Source organism: Suncus etruscus, chromosome 10 (assembly GCF_024139225.1).
Source record: "Suncus etruscus isolate mSunEtr1 chromosome 10, mSunEtr1.pri.cur, whole genome shotgun sequence".
Taxonomy (NCBI): Eukaryota; Metazoa; Chordata; class Mammalia; order Eulipotyphla; family Soricidae; genus Suncus; species Suncus etruscus.
Window position 1 is genome coordinate 88,121,538 of NC_064857.1, and position 22,213 is coordinate 88,143,750.

The window sequence follows — 22,213 nt, forward strand, 5'->3', positions numbered from 1 at the left end:
AACCCAGGTAGGTTGCATACAAGGTAAGCACCTTGACCCCTTTGTATTATATTATCTCTCCCCAGCCCAGGGCCCACTTTTTCTGTTTTCAGATTTTGGTTTTAGAACCACACCCAGTAGTGCTCTGGGGTTATGTATAGCTCTGCTCAAGGATCACTCATGGTGGGCTCATTGAACCATATTATAGGACATTGAATCTAGGTCTACTATATGCAAGGCAAGTGCCTTACCCACTGTACTTTTGCTCTGGTTCCAGGGCCTATGCTTTGGGGGGAAAATTATTTTGACATAATTTTGTTTGTTTGTTTGTTTGTTTTGGTTTTTAGGTCACACCCGCAGCGCTCAGGGGTTACTTCTGGCTCAATGCTCAGAAATCGCTCCTGGCAGGCTCGGCACCATATGGGATGCCGGGATTCAAACCACCAATCTTCTACATGCAAGACAAACACCTTACCTCCATGTTATCTCTCCGGCCCCTATTTTGTCATCATTTTGGGACACACTTAGAGATGCTCAAGACTAGAACTTGGGTTGGCCGTGTGCAAGGCAAACATCCTACCCACTGTACTATGGTCCAGCCCCTGGTCCCTACATTTTAAAATTTGTTTATACACACATGGCTGCAATGAGATGAGAGTTGCGTGAGAATTATATATTGTCAGTGCCAGAAACTTACGTAAAATGTGTATTGACAATATTGTTTCCTCTTTTAAGATGGAATTGTCAGCCACTTGAAGAAACAAGCAGGACCAGCTTCAGTTCCTCTAAAGACTGAGGAAGAATTTGAGAAGTTCATTGGTGACAAAGATGCTTCTGTGGTGGGTAAGTAATGAATATCTTATTATGCCACAAAATCCTCTTGACCTAAGAAAATTCTTTTTTAGTAACAACAAAGTGAAAGCAGTTTAGGGGACTAGAGAGATGATGCAAAGTATATGTTTTGCTTGTGGGAGCTCAGTGTTCAGTCCCTCGCTTTCACACCACCTGGTCCTACAAGCACTGATGAATATCCACCTCTTCACACACAATACCATCCCCAAGCTAAAACAAAGCAACTCTGTTCTGATTCAAAAAAGTTTAGAAAGGATCTCTTTTTGACTTGATTTTGTGTTCTTAAAATGTAAAGATTCCATTTCAATTGAAAGTGCAAGGAGGAATAGCTCCATTTTTTTCTATTGTTTTGTTTTATGGCCTCACCTGGCGATGCTCAGGGATTACTCATGGCTCTAAACTCAGGTATCACTCCTGACTGGATTTGGGGGCCATATGAGGTGCCGGGGATCAACCTAGATTGGTTATATGCAAGGCAAGTTCCCTACTCACAGTACTTTTTCTTGAGCCCTTTTTACTTCTTAAGCCCTGCGTTCAGAGAGTTAAACATATTACAAGTAAGGTGCTGTTCTTGCATGTGGCCGAACCAGGTCCAATTCCTGGCATCTTTTATGGTCCCTGTAAGCATCAACGAGTGTAATTTTTTTTTAAATGTAATTTCTTAATGCAGAACCAGAATTAGCCCCTGAGCATTACGGGGTGCTCAAAAAGCAAATAAATGAGAAAGTGAAGCTTACTTTTTTTTGTTTGTTTTTGTTTTTGGATCATACCCGGCAGTGCTCAGGGGTTACTCCTGGCTCTAGGCTCAGAAATCGCTTCTGCCAGGCTTGGGGGAACCATATGGGATGCCAGGATTCAAACCAATAACCTTCTGCATGAAAGGCAAACGCCTTACCTCCATGCTATCTCTCCGGCCCCACTTTTTTTTTTTTTTTTTTTTTTTTTTGAAGTGTCTTGTTTAATCATCAGATATGTGGAATCATCATTGAAATCTCAAGTAGTCTCATTGTTCTTGGGCAACCCTGATATTATGACATCATTTTTCTGGTGTTACATGAAATATAGGTCATACATTGATAAACCACTCTTTAGTAGAATAAACATTAAAAATAGAATTGTGGAGCACTGTTCGTAACCTGTTAGTCTCCTGTGGCATATGGGTTCCATTCCAGTGCAACAGAAAGTCCCATGACCCTTCTCTGACTGACTTATCTAAGCTTTCAGGTTAAGGTCTTGGAGACAGAAAAAAAAGGAGGGTGGGGGAAAAAAAAATAGAATTGTGGCTGGAGCTATAACACAGTGGGTAGGGTGTTTGCCTTGCACTTGGTCAACGTGAGTTTGATCCCTGTCGTCCATATGGTCCCTTGAGCACTCCCAGGGGTGGCCCAAAAAATAAACAAAAAGAAGAATTTAATGACTGGAGCAACAGTATGGCAGGTAGGGTGCTTTTCTTGCATGCCACCAACCTAGGTTCAATCCCCAACATCCCATATGGTTCCCCGAGTAATTACTGAATGTAGAACCAGGGGTAAACCCCTGAACTTCTGGCTGTGGCTCCAAAACCAAAAATAAAAGCCAAGAATTAAAATTTTTTAATTATATCTCAGCTCTTAATGTTTTTGTTTTCGTTTTTGTTTTTGTTTTTTTTCATAATACTTGCTATTTTTCTATAGGTTTTTTCAATGATTTATTCAGTGAAGCACACGCTGAATTTCTGAAGGCAGCCAGCAACTTGAGGGATAACTACCGATTTGCTCACACCAATGTTGAGTCTCTGGTGAACAAGTATGATGATAATGGAGAGTAAGTACCAGATAAGCTCCCTTTTTGGTCTCTGGATCATGTGCAGTTGTGTAAATGGGTGATCTTTGTGCCTTGTTTTTGTAAAGGGATTACTTAAGAGCATTTGGTAGGGGGCTGGAGAGATAGCACACTGGTAGGGTGTTTGCCTTGCACACAGCCAATCCAGGACAGGCAGTGGTTTGAATTCTGACATCCCATATGGTCCCCAAGCCTGCCAGGGGCAATTCCTGAGCACAGAGCCAAGAGTAACCCTGAGCACCGCTAGGTGTGACCCAGAAACAAAAACAAACAAACAAAAAAAACCCTACTCCTAGCGATACTGGTTTGGCCTCTGGGGGTAACTTTGGGGCTGGAGCGATGGCGCAGCACTAGCGGCTGACCTAGGACAAACCTCGGTTTGAATCCCCAGTGTCCCATATGGTCCCCAACCTAGGAGGGATTTCTGAGGGCATAGCCAGGAATAACCCCCCTTAGCATCACCAGGTGTGGTATTCCTCCCCCCCCCACCCCCCAAAAAAAAGGCGTTTTGTGGGCAGTAAACTAAGTGTTAGAAACTACTACTACTTTTCAAAGATGCCTTCCAGGGGGAGATAGTAAATATGCAGAAAAATAGAAGTGTAATAAGGGGTTGGAGTGATAATACAGTGAATAGACAGGGTGCTTGCTTTGCATGCAGGCAACCCAAGTTCAATCCCTGACTCCCTGAGCATAGTCTTATAGCCCAAAAATGAGAGGAGAGAAGAAAGGGAAGGAATAAAAGGAAGAGGGGGAGAAAGTTGATATCTCATATGATCCCCTGAGCTTTGCTAGGAGTGATTCCTGATTGCAGAGCCATGAGTAAGCCCTAAGCACCACCAGATGTGGCCAAAAAAAAAAAAGAAGCATATACAAATAATATGTTTGAACTTTAAAAAGAGGTAGGAGAGACTTTTACTATTTTTTTTTAAGGGGTATCACCTTGTTTCGTCCTTCACATCTAACGAATAAGTTTGAGGACAAGTCTGTGGCATATTCAGAACAGAAAATGACCAGTGGCAAGATTAAAAAATTTATCCAGGAAAACATGTGAGTACATTTTTAGGGAATTCTTTATTTTAATTTTCCGTACCTCAGTTATTAAGCATAGGCATGTTTCAGGGGTCCTCAAACTTTTTAAACAGGGGGCCAGTTTACTGTCCCTCAGACCATTGGAGGGTCTGACTATAGTAAAAACAAAACTTATGAACAAATTCTTATGCACACTGCATATTTCTTATTTTGCAATGAAGAAACAAAACAGATACAAATACAATATGTGGCCCACGGGCCATAGTTTGAGGACCACTGTTAGATTAAATAGTTCAATTCAAGAGTAGGACTCCGGGGGTGGGAGAAAAAAATGAGAGGGAATCTGATAACAGATGCAGTCAATTGTAAACTAGTAATATCAGGCCTTAGATAGAACTTGTGTGTTGTGGGGCCGGGCGGTGGCGCTAAAGGTAAGGTGCCTGCCTTGCCTGCGCTAACCTTGGACGGACCGCGGTTCGATCCCCCGGTGTCCCATATGGTCCCCCAAGCCAGGAGCAACTTCTGAGCACATAGCCAGGAGTAACCCCTGAGCGTTACTGGGTGTGGCCCAAAAACCAAAAAAAAAAAAAAAAAAAAAAAAAAAGAACTTGTGTGTTGTTTGGTACTTATCCTAAATATTTAAAATTGCATTCTCTTGTAAGTGCTATCAGTTACTTTGATAGTTCTATAATATACCTGCAAGTTTATCAAATTTGATAATATATTATTTCATTTTAGTTTTGGTATCTGTCCTCACATGACAGAAGAAAATAAAGATTTGCTACAGGGCAAGGATATACTTATGGCTTACTATGATGTGGACTATGAAAAGAATGCTAAAGGTTCCAACTATTGGAGAAATCGGTAATGAATTGCTTTTTCTCTCTGTAAATTACTTTACCTGATGTGTGAATAGTTAAGTTCTTTTTAGCTGTCCTGTTACCATTTGCGATGTGAAAATAGGTAAGAGGGGCTGGAGCAATAGCGTAGTGGTAGGGTGCTTGCCTTGCATGCAGTCAACACTGGACAGAGTAGGTTAGATTTCCAGCATCTCATATGGTCCCCTGAGCCTGCCAGGAGTGTTTTCTGACCGAAGAGCCAGGAGAAGCCCCTGAGTGTCACCGGGTGTGATCCGAAAACAAACAAAAACAAAAAAATCCAAAAAACCAAACTTTGAAGCTGTAAGGATAAATGAAAGTATGGGCCCACAGCACCACATCAAGAGTAGCCCTTGAACCCTGCCAATGTGGCCCAAAAATGAAACAAAAGAGGGGAATGTAATTTAAAATATACTTTAAGGGCTGGAAAAATAGTATAGTGTATAGAGCCAACGATTTGTGTTCTATTCCCTGTAACTCATGGCCCCCAAATACCACCAGGAGTTAATTCCTGTGTGCAGAGCCAGAAGTTGTAACCCCTGAGCATCGATGGATGTGGCCCCAAAACAAATAAATAAAATGTACTTTGAAACATCTGCTTACATGGATATTTTTTATAAATTTTCAAATCTGTCCTTATGGCTGCAGAGTTTGTTACATTATGTAGCAGGAGTTGTGAGGAATGGATTGATTGCATATTACAAGTGTTGTCCTGGCATTTGATAAGATAGGAGAATACTGTAAGCCTTTGTCGAGTCAGTGCCTATGAACTCAAGTTTGGACTAAATTCATTGAGCTGCATAGACTGCAGAAATCTTTGCTTTTTCTTTGTTTCTTTGTTTCAAAACTACTTTACCACCCTAGTATGGTCTTGACATGAATGTTTGTCTTTCACAGAGTGATGATGGTGGCAAAGAAATTCCTGGATGCTGGGAAGAAACTCAACTTTGCTGTAGCCAGCCGCAAAGCTTTTAGCCATGAACTTTCTGATTTTGGCTTGGAAAGCACTACTGGAGAGATTCCTGTTGTTGCTATCCGAACTGCAAAAGGAGAGAAGTTTGTTATGCAAGAAGAATTCTCGTGAGTTTGAAATTCTTAAGTCATTGCTTCTGCTTCCATCTTGCAATTAGAAATAGTAGAGGACACTGGATTCGTTGAGATGGATATAATTTCAGACAAGTGCAACCCCCATGTTCACCACGATCATTCCTAAAAATGTCTTGTTGGAATACTACATTCATTGACCTCTAAAGTAAATTCAGTTGCTTGGAAAGATCTTAAGACTCAAGATAATTTTGACCTTTCTCTTCTGAATCAGGAAAATTAAGAGGAGAAAAGTTGTTTTGTGAACCAGGCAATAAAATAAGTAGCAGATACTATATACTGAGAACCATTATACTTAACTCCAGAGCAACAGAATAAGTACTGATTCTTTGGCAGAAGTGAAACAGTCAGACAACTATCACTTTCTTCCTTCTCTAGTCTTGCTTATCCACAAAGAGCCAACTACAAATGAAAGAGGTGGTTCATGGGGCTAGAGAAATAGTACAGCTGGGAAGGCACTTGCCTTGCATTCAGCCAACCCAAGCATCTCATATCAGATGGTTTCCCCAAGCACTGCCAGGAGTGATTCCTAAGTGCAAAGCTAGGAGTAACACCTGAGCATCTATATGACTCAAAAAATAAAAATAAAAAAGTGGTTGTATTCTAAGAAATTGCCTTTAATCTTCTCAGTATCCAGAAGTAAATGAACAAACCTGACCCTTATTTTTCCACATGTAGACGTGATGGCAAGGCTCTTGAGAGATTTCTACAGGATTACTTTGATGGCAGCCTGAAAAGATACCTGAAGTCTGAGCCCATCCCAGAGAGCAATGATGGACCTGTGAAGGTGAGGCTAATGGTGTCCCCAAGCTTTTTAGAATTGGGCCCACTTTTTCCACTTTTCTTGTGCAATAGTGGACTCTGCCTTTTTTTGTTTTTTTTTTTTTTTTTAATTTAATTTTGGATCATACTCAACAGTGTTCAGGCTATTTTTGGCAGTGATTGGGGGGACTCAAGTGACCTACAGGCAATGTATGAACTCTAGATCATTGAACCATCTCTTTGGCCCTCTACTCATCTCTTTATTCCAAATTAATGAATATAGGTCTAAATTAAAAAAAAAAAAAACCTTTTGACTGCTTTTATTTATCCTTACCTCCCTGAGTCAAATGTATATTGCTAGAGCTCATAATGCTTAATAATGAGGGACAGGAGCATAAAACCCAGGTCAGCTACATGCAAGGCAAACGCCCTACCTACTGTGCTATCACTCCAGCCTACGTTTGGAGGGATTTTTAGTTTTTGGGTCACACCCAGCAGCACTCAGGAGTTACTCTGGCTCTACACTCAGAAATCTCTCCTAGGGGCAGGAGAGGTGGCGCTAGAGGTAAGGTGTCTGCCTTACAAGTTCTAGCCTAGGATGGACTGTGGTTTGATCCCCTGGCATCCCATATGGTCCCCCAAGCTGGGGCGATTTCTGAGCGCATAGCCAGGAGTAACACCTGAGTATCAAATGGGTGTGGTGTGCCCCTCCCCCCCCAAAAAAAAAGGGGGGGGGAGAAATTGCTCCTGGCAGGCTTGGGGGACCTTATGGGATGTCGGAATTTGAACCACCGTCCTTCTGCATGCAAGGCAAACACCCTACCTCCATGCTATCTCTCTGGCTCCCATGTTTTTGTTATTTTTAATTTTTGCTCTGAGGGGGTGGAAAGGGGTTAAGGTGCTTGTAACTGATCCCAGTTTGATTCCTGGTATTATATATGGTTCCCTGAGCGAGTGAGCCCAGACCACTCTCAGGTGTAGCCCAAATATTCTTGTTTGTCTCCCTGTTTCCCTCCCAATAATTCCTTTTTGATTTTTGGGCTACACCTAGCAATTCTCAGGGATTACTCCTGACTTTTTACTCAGGAATCACTCGGGACAATATGGAATGCTGGGGATTGAACCCAAATTGGCTACATGTAAGGCAAATTCCTTACCCACTGTTATTGTTTCAGCCCCACGAATGGGTTCTCTTTAATAAATAGTTGCTCTTGGGGCTGGAGCAATAGCACAGCAGTAAGGCGGTTGGTTGCCTTGCATGCAGCTGACCCAGGACGGACCTGGGTTCGATCCCTGGTGTCCCATATGGTCCCCCAAGCCAGGAGCGATTTCTGAGCGCATAGCCAGGAGTAACCTCTGAGCATCACCAGATGTGGCCCAAAAACCTAAAAATAAATAAATAAAATAATAAATAAATAAATAGTTGCTCTGAGGGGCAGAGGTGTTAGCTCAACTAGTAGAGCACATACTTAAAATTTGAGGAGGGTTGGGTTCAGAAATAAGGCTCATGAGTTGAAATTCTTACCAATTAGAGAACTTTTTTTCCTAGATTGTGGTAGCAGAGAATTTTGATGAAATCGTGAATAATGAAAAGAAAGATGTGCTCATTGAGTTTTATGCTCCTTGGTGTGGACACTGCAAGAATCTGGAACCCAAATATAAAGAACTGGGAGAGAAGGTAAGTCTAAGCCATATTGTGAAAAATATCTCATATTTAGCATTGAGTTGTTACACTAATTGCCTACTGTGTAATGGTAGATTCTTCGTTGCTATCTCCTAACTGACTTCTAGTTTCTGTAGCTTGTGTGCTGCCTCAGATATCTCCAAAAGATAGTTTTGATCAGCTATATATTAAAAGTATCCAGCACCTTCTGAGTTTTGATATGATCTATATATTCCTTTATTCCTTTATCATAAAACACTTTTCTTAACCATTGCAATCGGTTATTAGGCCAGGTAAAATTTGAAAGTACCTGTATATGTCGGGGCTGAAGAGATACGACAGCGGGTAGGGCATTTACTTGCACACAGCCAACCCGGGTTTGATCCCCCGCATTCCATAAAGTGTCTGTATATAGACTTAGTAGGAACCAAGGAAATTTAAGGAAGGTTAGATAATATATAGAGGTATCACATCTCATCTGAACAGCAACTTAAGCAGATGTTTCTGAAGAAATAGATTGTTTTAAATTTTAAATTCACTTGAATTTGAAGCTTAACAATGATGTAACCTTTTTAAATTATAGCTCAGCAAAGATCCAAATATCATCATAGCCAAAATGGATGCCACAGCCAATGATGTGCCTTCTCCGTACGAAGTCAGAGGGTATGTAGATTAAAAATTCATAAAAGTGTCTGTGAGATTAGAAAGGGAAAGTAGCCTTATATACCATTTTGTCATTATAGCCGGTTTTGGGGTGGAAGGTGGATCTTCTGTTCCAGTAGTCATGGAACCCCTGCCTTACCATTCTGCCACATGTTCCAAATAACTGCTGTGGCTTTTGAGAGTTCTCATATTGCTGAATTTTTTTCTAGAATGAAAAAAGTGTCTGGTCAGATTAGAAATTAGGAAAAGTTATTTCCATGAAACAGTTACTGAGAAAGTATTTATTTACTTTTCCCTTTCCTAGTTTTCCTACCATCTACTTCTCTCCAGCCAACAAGAAGCTTAACCCAAAGAAATATGAAGTAAGTGAATTATCTCATGTATGTACATACAAATACGAGCACGTGTGTATGTGTCATATTCATTTCTTTGAGTTTAACCGGGAACTTTTGTGACACCAGGAATAGAACTCACCAGGCAGGTCTCACACATGCCAGCTATGCCCTTTGTCACTGACCCACATCCTTACATCCTATCCTTGCTGGAAACTCCCCCCTCCTCACCCCCCAGGAAACTTGTTTTATTGCCCTACTCAAAGATATGGGGGCTACTTTGTTATCTCAGAGTTTGGTGGTACTAGGGGTGGAGCTCAGGACTTCTACGTGCAAAGCATGTCCTATCTCCACATCCCCAGCCCTTTAAGTTCTTAGTCAAAATAAGTGATTATAGTGAATGTGTCCTTTCTTGTTTTATTTTGTTTTGAATTACGCTCAACAGTACTTTTTTAATTTCTGTCACTCTGCCGTGCTTAGGGGATCATGTGTGTTCAAACCAGGTCCGTCCTCAGCAGCTCATATAGTCCCCCAACCCTGCCAGGGGTATTTCTGAGTGCAGAGCCAGGGGTAATGTTTTAGCACCATCAGGTGTGACCCAAAAACAAAACTAATTGAGGAGGGGAGTTTAGAGGGTCTTTAAAGTAAAGGCTTGATTTTTTTTTTTTTTTATCTTTTTTTAAACACCTTGATTACAAATATGATTGTAGTTGGGTTTCAGTCATGTAAAGAACAACCCCCTTGCTTAAGTTTTCAAAGCAACTTTTCTATTTTTAGGGTGGACGCGAATTAAATGATTTTATTAGCTACCTACAACGAGAGGCTACAACCACCCCTGTAATTCAAGAAGAAAAACCCAAGAAGAAGAAGAAAGCACAGGAGGATCTCTAAAGCTGCAGCCAAACATACCACTTTGTAAAAAAGGACTCTTCCACCAGAGATGGAAAACCATGGGGGAGGACTAGATCCACATGGGTTTATTACCTCTCATCCCTGAGAGAACAGAATGGATGTAATCTGAATCCTGTTAAATTTTCTCTAAACTGTTTCTTAGCTGCACTGTTTATGGAAATACCAAGACCAGTTTATGTGTTTTGGTTTGGGGGAGAAATTATTTGTGTTAGGGGGAGGGCATGTTGTGAGAATGGGGGAAATTGAGTTGGGGGGTTATTTTCTAATTTTTTTTGTACATTTGGAACAGTGACAATAAATGAACCCCCTTTAGACTGTTTTCATTCCCCTCACCCTTGGTTGGGGAACCAAAGGTTCTCTAATCAACACTAGTGAAACTTTCTGCATTGATGGAAATGCATATAAATCTTCATTGCCTGGTACACATACTATTAAACATTCAAAACATAACATAACTCTTTAATGGATGGGTGAGTTTTAGAACACCTGCCAGTACAGGCTATTCCAGGCCCTAGACTCAGGAGTCCTCTGGTCCCCAGGGATTTGAATTAGGGTTGAGGCTAACTATGCACATGCAAGTCAAGTGCTTTAACTCCTCTAAAATATTTCTGCCCCTATTTTAAATAAGTATTTTAAATTTTCATTAAATGGCACAATGCCCCTAGTTTCCTAAACCCTGTATCAGGTTATACAACTGAATGTGGCAGTTATGAAAATTTGGCAGCACTAACTAAATTCAGTCATCAAAAGTCCTGATCTAATGTTGAGCCTGCATTGGATTCCCTGCCATGTAGTTTCCTCAGTCTAGTCCAGGGGTCTCAAACTCGCAGCCCACTGTACAGCATTTTGTGACCCTGCCCTAGAGGAATCTTGTTTTGTTTTGTTTTAGTTGTTTGGGTCACATCCCCCAATGTTCAAGGCTTACTGCTGACTTTGCACTCAAGGATCACCCTGACTTTGCCTCCTGCAGCCCCCAGGTAAATTGAGTTTGAGACCCCTGATCTAGTCTAATTAGTCTATCTAATGCCTAGATAGTGTGACATCAAACTGGGGTTCTGTTGCTGAATTCTGCTGTATTCCCCCAAAGCCCATGGTGTGTCCTATTAACCTCTCGAGTGGAGCTGGGAAAGGCAATGTTGCACCTGGTAATGATTGAGCTGCATTTTGTTTGTTTTTGGGCCACACCTGGCAGCACTTAGGGGTTGCTCCTGGTTCTTCAGTCAGAAATCACTCCTGGGACCGGAGAGATAGCATAAAGGTGTAGAGTGTTTGCCTTGCATGTAGAAAGAAGGTCGGTGGTTCGAATCCCAGCATCCCATATGGTCTCCCGAGCCTGCCAGGAGTAGCCCCTGAGTGCTGCCGGGTGTGACCCAAAAATTTAAAAAAAAAAAAAAAAAAAAAGAAGAGAAGAAATCACTCCTGGCAGGCTCCGGACCATATGGGATGCCGGGGATCGATCCTGGGTCCGTCCCAGGTCAGCCACGTGCAAGGCAAATGCCCTACTGCTGTGTTATTGATCCGGCCCCTGAACTTCATTTCATAATAGTAAGGAACAAAAAAGACAGCGTTGGTATGATGTTTTGTTCAGTTGAATTGAACCATTTTCCTCTGTGGTTAAATCCAAATCTTGTCCAGTGTTCGGTTACTATAAATATGAGCCCTAAGTGTAAGAGAGCCATGACTTTAGAAAAGGAGAGCCTTTTTCCACTTATAATCTCTACTTGTCAGGTTTGAGATGGATTTTGTAGAGCAAATATAAAAAATGTATTATCATGGGGCTGGAGAGATAGCATGGGGGGAGATAGGGCGTTTACCTTGCATGAAGGACCATGATTCGAATCCCGGCATCATCTCATATGGTCCCCTAAGCCTGCCAGGAGTGATTTCTGAGTGTAGAGCCAGGAGTAAGCCCTGAGTGCTGCCGGGTGTGACCCAAAAACCAATCTATATACATATATATTTATATAATCAGGATCTTAAGGCCTTGAAAAAGTAAAATGGTTTTGGATGTGGCCCAAAACCAAAAAAGAAACATATTTCCAATGACAAGAGGGGGAGTGGATTGATAGCACAGTGGATTGGGTGCTTACCTTGATTGCAACTGACCTGAATTCTTTCCCCAGCAACGCACATGGTCCCCATAGCCCACTAAGAGTGACTGCTGAACACAGAACCAAGAGTAACCCCTCAAAACCACAAGGTGTGGCCCCCAAACAAAAACACATTCCATCTGGTTATATTTTGTGGGGTTTTTTGTTTGTTTATTTTAATAGAGTTCCAAATATACTCAGAAGTAAGAAGCTCTAACAGAAGAATGATCATATGTTGTATTTTGTCATACTATGGGCCCCTTACGTGCCAGACATGTTCTTTACCACTAAGCCAAATTTTCAACCCAAGGAAAGCCTTTAGCTTGTACAAAGGACACAGAAGCAGTTGTCATTTTTAAAACATGTTGAAAAAGAATTCACTTTCAGTACAAAAGTTAACACCCAAACCTTTTCCCATTATGTCCAGGTAGTTCCTTTAGTTCTGTTACTAGAATTGCTCATTGTCTTCAGGATGAATACCAGACTTCATTTTTTGTTACTTGTTTTGATTTTGGATCATACCAAGTAATGTGTTCAGGAAATAATCTTGACTTGAGGGCACAGGAATTGTGCCCAGTGCTGAAGATCGCACCCAGGCTTTTTGCTTTACAAAATGTTCTCCAGCCTTTTGAGCTTCCTCTTTCCCTTAATATCTAATGTCCTCAAGGGACCTTGTCCTAGAAATTGTGTCATATCTCAGGATTTGAAAATGGATGAAACCAAGCTTCTGCTACTTTTCCAAATCTGATCCCAGAAGGACCTGCATACTCACAAATCCTAGGAGAATTAGCACTGCCCCTACACCCTAAAAATTATGGCAACAATGAAACCATTAGAACCTGAAGCAGCTTTACAACTCGACACCCTGAACTTAGCCACAAGAACAACTGCACTCTAGTTTATTGCTGCTTTTCCTCATAATCTCACTATGGCAAGAACACGTCAGCTGCCCCTGTTCTTTTCCTCAAACTCTAGGATGAGTCCTTTAATGTGGGATAATTTCTGATGAAGGTACTCACAACGATGCTTTTCTTCTCTGTAACTTGGGTATCTCTGCAGAAAAAAAAAATCCATTTTTTAACCTGCTACTTATGCCTTATAATTACTATTCCCAGATCTTGTCTTACCTTCCTGAACTTTTTATATTCCTGCAATATCTTTTCTTCCAGCACCTAAAACAGAAAATGCTTGTATCAAGTTTGACATTGAGGGAAACATTACACTTTTCTTAAAAGAAGGAAAGTAACTTCCCTTTTCGTTTTACAGATTTCCTTTTTTCTCTCAGAAAAGGCCAGTTTGTAATTTTTTAGTCACTAAACAAGCACATGCTTATGGGGGAGAGTTTGACCTGGGTTTAATCCTACCTTGTGTTCTGGAGTTCCTCGCTGAACTCTCTTGATCTCTGCTCCCAGTTCTACAAATCTTTGGCTTGCAGCCCCAACCCGAGCATGCAGGATGCGGTACTCGGCATAATCTGTCTCAAAGTCTTGTTCATAAGCCTGTTGCTGCTCTGCATTGCGGATGGCTCTGTATTGCCTGTCAGGACAGACCAAAGAAACGCCACTTTTCATTTAATTGCTACAGATAGCTCCCAACTCTCAGGTGGTTTATCCTAATATCTCTATATTAATATATATTATATATTTATATATATATTTTATATATTATATATAATATAAGGTTTGATATAAATTGGAAGTAGCAGAGAACTTACAGGAGGTAATCTGGTACCTCTTCTGGACTTGGGGATTCAGAGTCTAGGAAGGAAGCAGAAACCTCTAAATGTGCTGGAGTGATAACACAATAGGTAGGATAGGGTGTTTGCCTTGCACACAGCCAACCCAAATTCAATCCCTCCAGGAGTAATTCCTGAGTGCAGAGCTAGGAGCAACATCACCAGGTATGGCCCAACAACAAAATTGATCTATAGCCTTTTTTGGGGGGATTTGGCTTTGGGGTCACATCTGGCTGTGTTCAGGTTTAGTGCTCAGGATTTAGTCCTGGCTCTGGTCAAAAATTGCTCCTGGCAGGCTCAGGGGGATCATATGGTATGCCAGGGATCGAACCCAGAACAGTCTCGGGTCGGCCGCATGCAAGGCAAACACTACCGCTGTGCTATCGCTTGGGCCCTGATCTATAGGCCTTTTATCCCAGAATGACAGCACTTACCTGCTTGAGCTGAGGGACTGTGTCCCAGCCTGGGACCCATGTCTTCATCTTTGTCTTCTTCCCAGTCTTCTTCCTCTTGTAGGCCTTCACTGGACAGACCATGTAGGGGACTTGATGCTGAAGGCAAAGTTCTGAGTCTTTTTTCTTTCCGGTCTAGAGCTGCTGCTGTTGCTGGACGTTTCTTTGGGAAGAAATACCTGTTACAAGGTATTTCTGTGAAGACTACTGCCCTTCTTTATTTTACTTTTTCATTTTTGGGCCACACCCAGTGACACTCAAGGATTACTTGTATTCTTATTCCTGGTGGTGCTGAGGGGCCATGTTGGATGTCAGGAATTGAACCTGAGTCAGCTCTGTTGCAAGGCAAGCACCCTGCTCTCTGTGCTCTTTCCAGATCCATCTGCCCTTCTCTTAACAATTTCATAGAATGAGCTCTGGGACTCTCAAAAGAAGGGCTTCCAGTGTTAAATTTTTTTTTTATTTTGGTCACATCTGGTAGCTCTCAGGGTTTACTCCTGGCTCTGCACTCAGAAATTGCTCCTGGAAGGCTCTGGGAAAATATATGGGATGCTGGGGATGGAACCCAGGTTGGCCATGTGTGTGGCAAATGGCCTAACCACTGTGCTATCACTCCGGCCCCTAAGTTAAATTTTAACCTGATCAGACATAGCTCTCAGGAAAAATTTGTTTGGGGACTACGACCAGAGATGCTCAGGGTTTACTCCCAGCTTGGCACTCAGGGATCACTTCTGGTGGAACTTGGAGAAACATACATAGTGTTTGAGAGTGAACTCAGGTTGGGCATGTGCAAGACAAATGCCCTACCTATTATACTATCTCTCCAACCCTAGAAAAATTCTTATTCTTGCAGCTTATCTTAATATGTTTTTTATCGAATTCTGGGGGTTCCACATTCAAGGCAAATGCTCTACTGCAAAGCTCCACCCCTGCCTGATTACAACTTACCTTGTCTAGGTGTTTATGGCTGGTGGAAGAAGGCAGTATCTGATCAGGATCTCTGTTGGGAAGAAGGGTCTGATTCCTCAGATATTTAAAAAGGGAATAAGAGATAAGACCACCAGTGTAGGCAGTAGGACTAGATCTCTTATGACAGCATTTAGGGTGGAGATTAAAGAGGAAGACAATACCAGGCTTCCCAGGTTGGTCCCACCCAGCCGCACGTACCTCACTTCCCACTGGGCGGTAGGTTCCCTGGAGGATCCTGGGAGTGACTGTCTTTGGCTGTTTGCCAAGGGATCCGGTGCCTGAAAGGGAAAGTGGCGAGGCCAGTTGGTTCCTCAGGCTCCAACTCTGCCCCACCTTATCCTAATTCCCTGGTCTCACCTCTTCTAGCGCCATCTGCACCTGTGACACGGCAGCAGCTCCTTCAGTGTAGTCTGTTGCTGTGTTGGGCCAACTCTCCCGAGTTCTGTCATCAAGCAGGTGGTTTCCAGGATATGAAGATGTAGAATCCGTAGCTGCCCAAATAGTGAGGTGCTCTTTGAGTGGGCCCAGGCAGTGGAGGAGGTTAGGTGCAGATCTGTTAAGGGGCCATGGAAAATGCAATCGATAAAGATAGTCAAGAACTTGTAGGCACCTCTGAGCATTTCCCAGAGCTTCCCGCACACCCTCGGTGCCCTCGCTCCCTGCCTCCTCTCCTCCTTACCTGCCTAAGCGTTGGCAGATGAGCTCCAGGCTGCCACTGCCAAGCTCTTGGCCACTCGGGGACAGTACGAAGGACAGAAGGCAGGACCAGCCGGGCCCCGGGAGCCTCAGATACTGGGGGTAAAATGAGCCTCTGAGCCCAGCCAGGGAAGCCACCCCTTCCCCGCCAGCCAATGCTTCCTCCCAGAAGCGGCCAGAAGGGTGCAGGGGTGTCCCCAGGGGCTCGTTAGCCAGCAGATGCACCTGAGCCTGAGCTCCCCGGGAACGGAGGCGATACGGTCTCTTTCTTCCACCGCAGCCCCCCAGAGGGAACCAGCCTGCAGCAGCACCGTTTGCCCCAGTGCGAGGCCCAGCTCTCAGGACTTGCCCCCACCCAGGAGGGACCCCAGGCCCTCGCACTCACCCCTCGGTCGCCTTGGAAAGCGATCACCGGCCGGACCTACGGGCAGAGGGATGCGGTGTCGGGGGGCACCGTGGCATGTGCCGCCACCCCCGGACCACTTCTGCCGGGGCCCCCCATCCCAAGGGCTGCGGGGCGGAGGGTCCTCGTTACCTGCTGCCCGTGACAGTCGTGCAGAGCCCGCAGCGTCGCCTCGTTGAGCCGGAGGAGCAGGAGGCTGGTCCGGGGCGAGGCGGCCGGGGCGCAGCGGAGCCGGAATGTCTCGCTCGCAAACTCTTGGGGTCCCTCCATGGCCGCCAAGTCAGGCGAGTGCCTGCCGGAGGATAAGCCCTACTCGCTGCGCTCGCTCGCTCGGCTGGCACCGGGCACCAGGCGGGCGCTCCGCCCTGGGCACCCCGAAATCGAGAGAGACCTGACCCAGCGCCCCCCTGGAGTTTGCAGCTCGCGGAGGGCGAAGTCTGCGAGTCCCTGCCTCGACGTCCCCAGCCAACCCCGACTCGCAGTGGCGGCCACGGAGCCAAGCGGAACGTGGCACCCAGGAAAAGGGTTTTCAGAGCCCGGTTGCTGGGCGGGTCCTGCCGCCCCCGCCCCCGAGGCCCGGAGCCCCCCGGGGATTTGGGGGTGTCGAAAGCGAAGGCAGGACTTGCTCAAGGCCTCCACACCTGGCCCAGCCCTGGTGTTTATTCCCGCATCGATTCAGACATGGTTGAGGAGGCTGGAAAAGGATCCCATAGACAGCACTGCGTGGTGCCCAGGCGCAGGTCACCCTCTCCCATCTCCCTTCTTGAGATTCGTGGCTTTATTTGTTTATTTTTCTTTAAACACCAGGACTACATGCATGATTGTAGTTGGGTTTCGGTAATCAAAAGAACATGTACCTCCCTGTGGGGAGAGAGGCAGGGAAATGAGATTTCTGCAAGCTGGCCTTAAATATAAAAGAAAGTCTCTGTTTAGAGATTTGTGTCCCTGCTGTTATGAGCGCAGGAGAAAGTCATCCAGATCAAACAACCTGTCTAGGCTGATAGTGCCACAAGCATTGCAACCGCTATCTTTACATACTTCCTGATTTAATGATGCCATGGGCATTGCTCTGCTATCTTCGTTTGTTTGTTTTTGGGGTCCCACCCAGCAGCGCTCAGGGGTTACTCCTGGCTCTACGCTCAGAAATCGCTCCTGGTGCTCGCTTCGGCAGCACATATACTAAAATTGGAACGATACAGAGAAGATTAGCATGGCCCCTGCGCAAGGATGACACGCAAAATCGTGAAGCGTTCCATATTTAAAAAAAAAAAAAAGAAAGAAAGAAAGAAAAAGAAATCGCTCCCGGCAGGCTCGGGGACCATATGGGATGCCAGGATTCGAACCACCGTCCTTTTGCATGCAAGGCAAATGCCTTACCTCCATGCTATCTCTCCAGCCCCTGCTGTGCTATCTTTACATGCTTCCTGATTTAATGAAGCTATGGCATTGTAACTGCTATCTTTGCATACCATCCAAATCAATGATGCCATGTACCTTGTGACTGTTGTCTCTGCATGCCATCTTGTTGCTGTCATGTCTAAACTGTATTACCCACGTTCTGTTTCCCGCCTAAAGTTTACCCTTAAAAGCCTTGTTCCTACCTTCAATAAACGAAGTCCATTGTTCTGACAATGCTTCCCTGTGAGTGCTCCGCGGCCCACAGTCTTCCCTCTCTTTCCCAAGTCCGGCCTGGAGGCCATGAGCTGGAAGATACCCTTACCCACCCTTGCATCGGCCTTGTCGGGGGACCTGGTGCCAGAATCCTACACTACCCACTTCACCAGTGCAACCTGCCCACCACCAAACCCTAGGAACACAAAAACACAATTCAAAAATGCCTTTTTCCTCACACCTATATTCTTTTTTTGTTTGTTTGGGGCCACACCCGACAGTGCTCAGGGGTTACTCCTGGCTGTCTGCTCAGAAATAGCTCCTGGCAGGCACGGGGGACCATATGGGACACCGAGATTCGAACCAACCACCTTTGGTCCTGGATTGGCTGCTTGCAAGGCAAACGCCACTGTGCTATCTCTCCGGGCCCTCCTCACACCTATATTCATTCATTGCAGAGCTATTCACAATAACCAGACTCTGGAAACAACCCAGATGCCTGACAACAGATGAGTGGGTATATGTGACACATATTCACAATGGAAGATTATGCAGCCGTCAGGAGAGATGAAGTCATGAAATTTTCCTAAATTTCATGGAATTTATTATGTTGAGTGAAATGAGTCAGAGGGAAAGAGATAGATACAGAATAGTCTCATTCATCTACGAGTTTTAAGAAAAGCAGAAGGCATAATTGTAATAATGTCCAGAGACAACAGAGATGAGGGCTGGAAGGACTGGCTCTTGATGTGAAGCTCACCACATAGAGAGGTGAGTTTAGTTAGAAAGGTGACTACACTAACTTATAATGGCCTTGGTAATTCGTAGCTTTCATGCTGGCATTGTACTGGGGCTTTTGCAGAAGCTCTCTTGAACATGTTACTTTTTCACTTCCTCTCCTTTCCCTTTCTCAGGGACCCTAAATAAAACCTTTTTTTTTTCCTTTTTACTTAAAAAACATAAAAATAGCTGGGCTGGGCTGTCCCCATGCCACCACATAGACACACACACTAAAACCTCACATTCATGCTCAAAGGACGTGGGTGGTTACAGGAGAGTAGCAGAGAAGAAAAAAAAAAAAGTCGAATTTGAGATTGGTATGAAAGACAGCTGGCTCACTTCCTCCAGAAAACCAAGAGGTACCATCCTCATGTCCAACACTGGGGCAGAGAGTGCAGTGACCCATCTCAGGCCCCACACTTGCTGTACCTATTTTTGTGTTTCCTGAGAGCCCTGATGTTGTTCTCTTTCTGAGCCAGAATCCCTTAATGCCCTTAATGTCCTTTACCCCAAATCAGGTTTCCCATATATTTGTTAGAATTCACCCAATGAACATACTATATACATTGTACGTAAGTAATTAAAATGGGTTTTAAAAATCAGTTGCAGGGCTCAGATCAATAGTATACAGCAGGAAAGGCACTTGCGTTCAATGCTATAGGTGGGTGGTGGAAATATCAATATATGGTTCCCCAGCCCTGCCAGGAGTAATGCCTGAGGATACCCAGGAATAAGCTCTAAGCAAGAAATCAGGTGTGGGCCCAGAGAGATAGCACAGCGGTGTTTGCCTTGCAAGCAGCGAATCCAGGACCTAAGGTGGTTGGTTCGAATCCCGGTGTCCCATATGGTCCCCCATGCCTGCCAGGAGCTATTTCTGAGCAGACAGCCAGAAGTAACCCCTGAGCACTGCTGGGTGTGGCCCAAAAAAAAAAAAAAAAGAAATCAGGTGTGCATCTGCCTCCTGAAAAATAAATAAATCTATGCAATAGCCTTATATATATGAGGCCTGGGTTCAAAGCACTGTGTAAAGAAATGTGTGTGTGTAAAAAAAAAAAAAAAAGAAATGTGTGTGTAAGGGAAGTAGAGTGAAGGGACAATTATAACAAACCTTCAGTAATGAAAATATTTACCTGGGCCCGGAGAGATAGCACAGCAGCGTTTGCCTTGCAAGCAGCCGATCCAGGACCAAAGGTGGTTGGTTCGAATCCCAGTGTCCCATATGGTCCCCCGTGCCTGCCAGGAGCTATTTCTGAGCAGACAGCCAGGAGTAACCCCTGAGCACTGCCGGGTGTGGCCCAAAAACAAAACAAAACAAAACAAAAAAACAAAACAAAAAAAAAAAACAAAAAGAAAATATTTACCTGTCTAGCTCCTCAGACTCCTGAAATTTTCCATAGAGGAGGCAGAAAGCGTAGGCAACATGGTAACATAGTGACATGGTAACATGCCAGTAAAGTAAGGTATAAGGCAGGCATTTAGCTTACATTTATTGGGTGTCTATTGTGTATCTGAAACCTCTGCTTAGGGGCTGGATCCATAGTACCAGTAGGCGCAATTTGTCTGATATGAGGTAGATGAGAAGGAGGAAGGAAGGAGGGAGGGAGGAAAAAAGGAAGGAAGGAAGGAAGGAAGGAAGGAAGGAAGGAAGGAAGGAAGGAAGGAAGGAAGGAAGGAAGGAAGGAAGGAAGGAAGGAAGGAGGGTGGGAGGGAGGGAGGGAGGGAGGGAGGGAGGGAGGGAGGGAGGAAGGAAGGAAGGAAGGAAGGAAGGAAGGAAGGAAGGAAGGAAGGAAGGAAGGAAGGAAGGAAGGAAGGAAGGAAGGAAAAATGAAAAGAGAGATCCCCTTCCTAAATGCAAGCTTTTTATGGTCTGTATTTGATTTTTTTTTTTTTTTTTTGGTTTTTTCGGCCACACCTGTTTGATGCTCAGGGGTTACTCCTGGCTAAGCACTCAGAAATTGCCCCTGGCTTGTCCCTATGGGATGCCGGTGGATCGAACCGCGATTCTGATCCTTGGCTAGCGCTTGCAAGGCAGACACCTTACCTCTAGCGCAGCCAAGTGCTCTACTGATCAGCCACATTCTCAGCTTGATAATTGCTTTTTTTTTTTTTTGATAATTGCTTTTTTTTGGGAGGGGTCACACCCTGCAGTGCTCAGGGGTTACTCCTAGCTCTATGCTCAGAAATTGCTCCTGGCAGGCTCGGAGGACCATATGGGATGCCGGGATTCGAACCAATGACCTTCTGCATGAAAGGCAAGTGCCTTACCTCCATGCTATCTTTCCGATCCCGATAATTGCTTTTATAGAAGTTCAACATGCATATAGAAGTTTTTTCTTTTGTTTTTTGGGCCACACCTGGCGTTGCTCAGGGGTAACTCCTGGCTGTCTGCTCAGAAATAGCTCCTGGCAGGCACAGGGAACCATATGGGACACTGGGATTCGAACCAACCACCTTTGGTCCTGGATCCGCTGCTTGCAAGGCAAACACCGCTGTGCTATCTCTCCGGGCCCGCATATACATGTTTTATGCAAGATTTATAATGAAAAACTGTACACTTGGGCCCGGAGAGATAGTACAGTGGTGTTTGCCTTGCAAGCAGCCGATCCAGGACCAAAGGTGGTTGGTTCGAATTCCGGTGTCCCATATGGTCCCCAGTACCTGCCAGGAGCTATTTCTGAGCAGATAGCCAGGAGTAACCCCTGAGCAACGCCGGGTGTGACCCAAGAACCAAAAAAAAAGAAAAACTGTACACTTATCCCACTCTGCTTCCCACTACTTAAACAATTTAGGTGTTTCCTCTGGTGTTTATTACTGTTTCTAAATTCAAGTGATTTCTGGAGACTGGAGAGATAGTACAATAGGTAGGGTGTTTGCCTTGTATGTAGCTGACCCAGGTTTTATCTCTAGCATTCTATATGTTCTCCTAAGTACCGGGAGTGTGAATTTCTGAATGCAGAGCCAGCAGTAACCTCTGAGTATCACTGGGTGTGGCTCCAAAATAAAGGAATATCAAGCCATTTCTAAATTCTTTTTGGGGGGAGGGTGACTACATCAGTTGTACTCAGGGATTATTCCTGAGCCTGTTCTCAAAGATCATCCTAGCAGTGCTCAGAGTACCTACCATATGTGGTGTCAGAGATTTGAACCAAGGTCAGCTGTATGTAAGGTAAGCACCTTATTTGCTATTCTACCTCTCTGGCCCTTATCTGTCTTTCCCCACACACACACACACACACCTGATGGTACTCAGGGATTGCTCCTGGCTCTGCCTTCAGAGATCACTCTTAGAGAGGCTTGGAGGACCACATGGGATGCCAGAGATCAGAGCTAGGTTAGTTGCATGCAAGGAAAGTGCCCTTGGAGGCTGGCACATTAGTAAAGTGGGGAGGGCATTTTCCTTGCACTCAACCAACTCAGAACTTATCCAAGTTCGATTCCCGGCATCCCATATGGTTCCCTGGGCCTGTCAAAAGTGATTTTTT

General features: G+C 44.4%; 2 protein-coding genes and 2 non-coding genes across 5 annotated transcripts in view; 3 read left to right on the top strand and 1 right to left on the bottom strand.

Annotated features, from left to right (window-relative positions):
• PDIA3 (protein disulfide isomerase family A member 3) overlaps positions 1-10,314 on the top strand; it is a 178,750-nt gene extending 168,436 nt beyond the window's left edge. For both annotated transcript variants that reach the window (XM_049782488.1, XM_049782487.1), the window contains 10 exons: positions 715-822; positions 2,505-2,634; positions 3,583-3,699; positions 4,420-4,545; positions 5,457-5,639; positions 6,342-6,450; positions 7,975-8,103; positions 8,672-8,751; positions 9,056-9,113; positions 9,861-10,314. In XM_049782488.1, the coding sequence (XP_049638445.1) occupies positions 715-822; positions 2,505-2,634; positions 3,583-3,699; positions 4,420-4,545; positions 5,457-5,639; positions 6,342-6,450; positions 7,975-8,103; positions 8,672-8,751; positions 9,056-9,113; positions 9,861-9,974 (1,154 nt within the window). In that variant the 3' untranslated portion in view covers positions 9,975-10,314. The remainder of the gene's footprint in view (positions 1-714; positions 823-2,504; positions 2,635-3,582; positions 3,700-4,419; positions 4,546-5,456; positions 5,640-6,341; positions 6,451-7,974; positions 8,104-8,671; positions 8,752-9,055; positions 9,114-9,860) is intronic.
• On the top strand, positions 1,952-2,076 carry LOC126021090 (small nucleolar RNA SNORA54). The gene has a single exon (XR_007499703.1). It is a non-coding gene; the product is annotated as a small nucleolar RNA SNORA54 (small nucleolar RNA).
• Positions 10,315-12,820: 2,506 nt separating the features above from the next.
• On the bottom strand, positions 12,821-16,610 carry ELL3 (elongation factor for RNA polymerase II 3). Its single transcript, XM_049782532.1, has 11 exons — positions 16,473-16,610; positions 16,323-16,358; positions 15,921-16,033; positions 15,599-15,794; positions 15,440-15,519; positions 15,221-15,296; positions 14,255-14,435; positions 13,800-13,842; positions 13,450-13,621; positions 13,213-13,257; positions 12,821-13,138 (listed from the first exon to the last, which is right to left on the bottom strand). Exons 1-11 carry the CDS (start codon positions 16,608-16,610, stop codon positions 13,028-13,030), a joined length of 1,191 nt encoding a protein of 396 aa, XP_049638489.1. The 3' UTR covers positions 12,821-13,027.
• Positions 16,611-17,495: 885 nt separating this feature from the next.
• On the top strand, positions 17,496-17,602 carry LOC126021419 (U6 spliceosomal RNA). The gene has a single exon (XR_007499936.1). It is a non-coding gene; the product is annotated as a U6 spliceosomal RNA (small nuclear RNA).
• Positions 17,603-22,213: the final 4,611 nt, after the last annotated feature.

Coding starts and splice junctions, on each gene's coding strand:
- ELL3 (XM_049782532.1), bottom strand. CDS start 16,610: ATGGAGGGACCCCAAGAGTTTGCGAGCGAGACATTCCGGCTCCGCTGC. Junction 15,520..15,598: donor TGCAGATGGCGCTAGAAGAG/GTGAGACCAGGG, acceptor TTTCCCTTTCAG/GCACCGGATCCCTTGGCAAA. Junction 13,622..13,799: donor GAGGTACCAGATTACCTCCT/GTAAGTTCTCTG, acceptor CTGTCCTGACAG/GCAATACAGAGCCATCCGCA.